General features: G+C 41.8%; 1 protein-coding gene across 1 annotated transcript; it reads left to right on the top strand.

Annotated features, from left to right (window-relative positions):
- The first annotated feature begins 6 nt into the window (after positions 1 to 6).
- On the top strand, positions 7 to 1,055 carry LOC110680488 (protein ALP1-like). Its single transcript, XM_021856291.1, has 2 exons — positions 7 to 56; positions 119 to 1,055. The coding sequence occupies exon 2, from the start codon at positions 375 to 377 to the stop codon at positions 1,038 to 1,040; it is 666 nt and encodes a 221-aa protein (XP_021711983.1). The 5' UTR covers positions 7 to 56; positions 119 to 374; the 3' UTR covers positions 1,041 to 1,055.
- Positions 1,056 to 1,510: the final 455 nt, after the last annotated feature.

A 1,510-nucleotide genomic window follows, 5' to 3' on the forward strand; every position in this document is an offset into this window, starting at 1 on the left:
AAGTTTTCAATAAGAACTCCTATTTCTCCTGAGTGTCGACTGTTCGTGACCTTGGTGTAAGTTATGGCGCTTTGAAGTATTTTTCCACATTTTCATTAATTTTTTTTTCTAATTTCAGATACTTGTCAGGGGGATCAAGTATATTTTATGTCTCTAGACTATTCCGCCTTGGTGTTACAACCGTCAGAGAGATAACCCAGGAAGTCACGCAAGTACTGTGGGAAGAATTGAAGCATGATTATCTGCCGGAAGTGGACGGACAACAGTGGCAGAGATACAGTGCAGAGTTTGAGTCCCGCTGGAACCTGCCACATTGCTGTGCTGCTGTTGATGGCAAACATGTTACGATAACATGTCCACCGAACTCAGGGTCGATGTATTATAATTATAAAAAGCAGTACTCCATAGTACTGATGGCTATGTGTGACGCAAACTATAATTTCGTTGGCGTTGACATAGGTGCCTACGGAGGAAATGCTGACGGAAGCGTATTCGCTCAAAGTGCTTTCGGATACCGCCTCCTGCACGGAGAGCTAGAACTACCACAACCATCTGCGCTACCTAATGGAGACGTTCTTCCTTACTTCATCGTTGGAGATGCTGCATTCCCACTTAAATCAAATTTGATGCGACCATATCCCGGAAGGAACCTGGAAATCCTTCAAGAAAATTTTAACTACAGGCTTTCTAGAGCACGCAGGACTATTGAGAATGCTTTTGGTGTGTTGGTGGCCCGCTGGCGTATTCTCCTCTCACCACTGCAATTGCAACCTGATGCAGCTGAAAACATTGTGAAGGCCTCGGTCGTTTTGCACAATTTTGTCAAAAGACATAATGCGAATCAATACGCACCACCCAGCTTCGTCGATCATATTGGTCAGGAAGGTGAAATTATCGTACCCGGTGAGTGGAGGTCGCAAGTTGATCCTCTTGTCGGAATCGATAGTGATTTTGTACAGCGAGGGAACAATGCAGCTAGGAATGCGTACCAAGCAAGAGACGTTTTGGCAAAATACTTGCTAGAAACGCGATTCCGCTAGCATAAGTATCACAGAATGAAGTTTTATTAATTATTAAAGCAATATAAACGCTAATTATTGATTGTTTTTTTTTTTTTTGTGGCGCTGTTCAAATTATATCGAAGAATACTTCTATGTAGTTTTGCACACTCCCATGGGTTCTTCCAGAAAAAAAACTACTTGGATCTCTTAAAGAATTCCATCATTAGAGTGTATGAAGTAGATGAGAAGTAGGATCTGATCTGATTGGGATATAACGCAAATAACGAGAGGAAATTCACTTTTGTTTTAAAAATCATGAAATTCAAGCCGTCATACGACAAACGCAAAAGAGGTTCCAAAAATGGCCATTTGGAGCCCTATTCTGCAACCGAGTGTCCGATAATGTCCAGAACGACTTTATAATTCATGTTCCTACTTTCAAGTCACTCAGGCAATAAAAGCCCTGTAAATAGAGGTAGATTAGGTGTACCAGTTACTCAGCCACTACC

The sequence above is a fragment of the Aedes aegypti genome, unplaced genomic scaffold (genome assembly GCF_002204515.2).
Source record: "Aedes aegypti strain LVP_AGWG unplaced genomic scaffold, AaegL5.0 Primary Assembly AGWG_AaegL5_hic_scaff_148_PBJ_arrow, whole genome shotgun sequence".
NCBI lineage: Eukaryota > Metazoa > Arthropoda > Insecta > Diptera > Culicidae > Aedes > Aedes aegypti.

Coding starts and splice junctions, on each gene's coding strand:
- LOC110680488 (XM_021856291.1), top strand. CDS start 375: ATGTATTATAATTATAAAAAGCAGTACTCCATAGTACTGATGGCTATG.